This window comes from Condylura cristata, unplaced genomic scaffold, assembly GCF_000260355.1.
Source record: "Condylura cristata isolate star-nosed mole 26May11 unplaced genomic scaffold, ConCri1.0 scaffold00054, whole genome shotgun sequence".
Classification (NCBI taxonomy): domain Eukaryota; kingdom Metazoa; phylum Chordata; class Mammalia; order Eulipotyphla; family Talpidae; genus Condylura; species Condylura cristata.
The window spans coordinates 462,927-466,908 of NW_004567155.1; the positions used below are offsets into that span (position 1 = coordinate 462,927).

Sequence of the window (3,982 nt, forward strand, 5' to 3'; positions counted from 1 at the left end):
GGCCCACCCCCGCCCCGGGCGGCCCAGGAGACCCAGGTGTTGCTCAGAGACTGACGCCGCCGGGTCCTCTGCACACGCTGCCTTGCTGCCCTGCGGCCTCCTCCCGCGGGGTAAAGACCAACCGGGTGCAGCGGGCACGGTAGGTGCCGCCCGGGCGGACGGGCGGGTGGGGGGCTTGGCAGTAAGGCCCAGTCTGCCGGAGGCGCTGCCCACCCAGGGCTCTGCTCTCCCTCAGGCCCCCACTGCATGCACAGGCGTCTGGGGGGCTCGGCCTGGCCTCAGCCCCAGCCCCAGGGTGCGCTCACTGAGATTGGGGACACATGCTCCCTTGGGGCACTCGCCCAGGCCCCGGGGGTACTCACGTGGCCGCCCGGGCCCTGGCATCACCACTGCCAAGAGGCACGCAGGCCCTGGGCCAGGCCAACACTCGGCCCGTGCCTTGGCCGGGGCCCTCGGCCGCAAGGTCGCCCCTTCGCCTGGCCCCAGCACCAGCCGCGTTCCCCGCCTGCGCCTCGGGCCGGGTGCTGAGCCCCGCACCCCTCTGCCAGTCTAGCCAGGCTGCGGCCTGGGGCCTGCGCAGCCTCTTCCGTTCAGCCCAGGCACCCCAGGGCTCCGCTCGCAGCTCCTTCCTGCCCAGTCTCCGCCCGGCTCCTCCCTGCTAGCGCCACCTCCTTGGGGGCGGGGGAAGCAGGGAACTGGGCCCCCCACCCTGGGGACTCCGTTAACACCAGCACCTGTGTACCCACGTTTCAGCCGTGGGTGCTCGCCCCGCCCCTGGGTTGCTCCCCCTCGCCCTTGGGTGTCTTCCGAGCTGTGAGCCCTCTGGGCACCGTGTCCCGGGCCTAGCTACTGCGCGGCGCTGCGGTCAGCGTGGTGGGACGTCGTGACCGACTCAGCGGCTCCCTGTCTGGGTAGACGTCCGGCTGGGTGGAGGAGGGGGAGGCCCTTCCTGCCCTCCACGCTGGGCCCGCCTGGAGCCAGCGAGCTCGTTGTGCCAACGCTTGACCGCCGAGCTGTTAGGGCGCCTATCCGCGCCCTGCACCGGCGGGCGTGGCTCCCCTAGACATGGGTGCTGAGGGGGCTCCCAGGCATGGGTGGCCCTCAGGGCTCATCAACATGTCGAGCATGCCCTTTGACCACAGGGCTTCCATCCAACCCCCCCCCCCCCGGCTACGTGGGCGCCAAGCGTGTGGGGGGCGGTGGCAGCCAGCCTGGCCCGTGGGAGGGACCGGCCGCTGAACACCTGCCACACCTGGGCGCCGCCTCTCTGACGTGTTAATCAGCAAAGCTGCGCCGGCAGCCGCTCCGCACCCCCGCGCCCCCACTGGGCGCCCTGAGCGCCTTCCCACCCCCGCAGGGGGCTGCTCACTGCAGCCTGCCCTGCTCTGTAGATGCGGACACACTGCCGACTGACAGAAAGCTGTGCAATGAAATGCAGAGGCCCCGGGTGTCCCCTCCTGGTTACTCCTAAGAGGACCGTCTCCCGGAACCTGGGTCCTCGCCCGAAACTAGGGACTAGCGTCGGTCCCGCGCCAGGACTGACAGCAGCCGTCTCTGGGCTCCTGAGTTTTCCAGGAATGTCCCTTTGCTCCTCCAAGATCCAAGCGAGATCCCAGAGACACTGAGATGTTGTTTCTTCAAGAAAGTTCACGGAGGTGGGAGTGTCTGCCACATAACCCACCCCCAGCGCGACTCTGGCTGTGGTGTCATGGGGACGAGGGGACATTGGCACCATCTAGTTGCAGGGCACTCCACCCCAAGAGACCCCAGTGCTGCCCGTGCCTGCCCCCAGCAATCTGTCCTGGCTCCGAGGGAGTGTCTGGGGCGGTTAGTCTTGCCGATGGGACCCTACGTGTGGGGTGATATATTTTTAAAGACTTATTTATGCACACAGAACTGGGGTACAGGCCAGATGTCGGGGCGGTGAGAGGACTCACCAGAGACACAGGACAGATGGACGAAGGACACTGCTGAGGGAGCAGGGGGAGTAGGAGGGGTCTGCCGCACCCTGGGGTCCCTCCCTGGCCTGTTCGACTGACACTGAGGCAGTGCAGCGCTTCAACCCCTGCGCCACCAGGGGGTCTGCGGAGGTTGCTTTGAGGAAGGGGCTCTGGAACCTGGCGGGCAGGCCTGGGGCCTCGTGGAGGGCCTGCACACGGGGTCTCCGGATGTCTCGGGCCAGGGAGGGCTCCCCGGCGGCCCTGTGCTGCTGGGCCACAGGTCGGGCTTTGCACGGCGCCTGCCATGGGTGGGTGGTGGAGCAGATGGGCTGCCAGGCGCGAGCTGCCCCTGGGTCGCCTGGGCTGCTGTCCTGGCCCACTGTGGTCTGGGCTCTGGGCCTCTGCTCAGCGCCCTCTAAGGTTCAAGCAGCATGAGCCGACCCATTCCCAGGCCCCTTGGCCAGAATCAAAGGCAATGAAATGGGGACAGGACTCCGGTTTCGCCATCTGACAGCTGGACGCGGGCCAGAGGCAGCACCTCAGCGCCGTCCCAAACAGAACTGAGGCGCCCCCAAGGCACCAGACGGTGGCTCTGACCAGCCCACTGGCCGGCCGCCCCTACAGCCAGCCCCGAGCCCCGCCACCTTGGGCCCCCGTGGCGGCCTCGCCGCAGGGAGGGTCGAGTGGGGCAGCGTCTCTGAGAGCCTGCCAGCGCCTCAACCACGGGGTGTTCAGTGTGGTGCCCGGAAGGCCCTGCAGTCCCCCTCCTCGGTCTGGCCCCAAACAGTGGAGAACGGGCACTCACGGGCCTACGCCAGTCTCGCAGCCACCTTGTTCGCAGTCACCAGGAGGGGGAGCCAGCCACGCATGGACAGAGCGGGCCTAGCCCGTGTAGTGGGGGTTCTCCAGCCAGAGGAGCCAGGAGCAGACAGAAAGCCCCCGGGGTTCTGTGTGTGGGGAGAGTGGGAGCGGGCAGCTCCCTTGCGTGGCTGTGAGGACAGCGGCCCCATGGGGCAGGCGGGGCGGCGGCCGGTGCGCCAGGCGGGCACGGCCATCGGTCACACTTCAGGTTCATTCAGGGTCACAGAAGTACGGAGCTGGGGACAGGACTCGAGGTCAGCAGGGCCCGTGGCCAGCGCCCCACCCGGCCTTACACTGCTGTCATGTGTGCTCTTTCCCATGTGAGGCCAGGAGAGATGTCACGCGTGTCTCTGTTCCACTGAGATGGAGCCGGGGGTGGGTCACAAGGGCCAGTTAGCACAGGAGAAGGGGGGCGTCCTGGCATCTTCTCAGTCAAGGCTCAAGATGTTCCCTACACAAATAGGGTCACTTCCACAGAGCCAGGAAGTAGATCTGTGGGGGCTGGAGACTGGGGGGGAGTGGGGAGCCTGCTAATGGGTATGGGGTGTCTGTCCAGGGTGCTGAACTCGAGGGTGGTGAAGGCTGAACAAGTCGTGAATGTGATTGATGCGCTGGGGTGCTCACCCAAAGGTGCTGCGAGGGGGGCCACCGAGTGGCAGCCCCCTCCCCCACGCTGGCCCCCCAGTCCTGGCTGCACTCCGCCCAGCTAGGGCTCCCCGGTGGTCACAGACACTCCGTGGCTGTTTCTGGGTGAGGCGCGCTGTCCCTACCGAGCGCTGGCGGCTCTCTCCCTGCTCAGAAGGGAGCATGAGGGGGTGCAGCAGCCTTTGTTGCAAGGGAACGGCAGGGAGCCCCTCGCGGGAACGCGGAGGCCCCTGGCCGCTTGCCTGGGCTGGTCACTCATCCTCCCGCCGGGGCGCTGGGGCGGTGAACCAGGCGGACAGCCGCCCGCAGCGCCCTGCTAGCTCAAGCCCCCTTCGGCGGGGCTCCCCGTAACGGCGGCCACGCGGTGCGAGCCACTGGGCTGCCGGTCGTGGGGTCCCCACGCCCAGCCTGGTCCCAGGCAGCTCTCGAGCGCGACCTGGGGCGTGGCCACCAGCCAGCCAAGCCCAGCCCGACTCTGATCCCTCAGGCCAGTGGGCCAGCTACGCGGAGGGGCCGCGAGGGCGCTGCGCCGCGCC

The 3,982-nt window shown here is 68.4% G+C and overlaps 1 protein-coding gene across 1 annotated transcript in view; it reads left to right on the forward strand.

Moving 5' to 3' along the window:
- CTTN (cortactin) overlaps positions 1-3,555 on the forward strand; it is a 9,607-nt gene extending 6,052 nt beyond the window's left edge. The window contains exon 7 of the mRNA XM_012734323.1: positions 3,432-3,555. Coding sequence (XP_012589777.1) covers positions 3,432-3,555 — 124 coding nt within the window. The remainder of the gene's footprint in view (positions 1-3,431) is intronic.
- Positions 3,556-3,982: the final 427 nt, after the last annotated feature.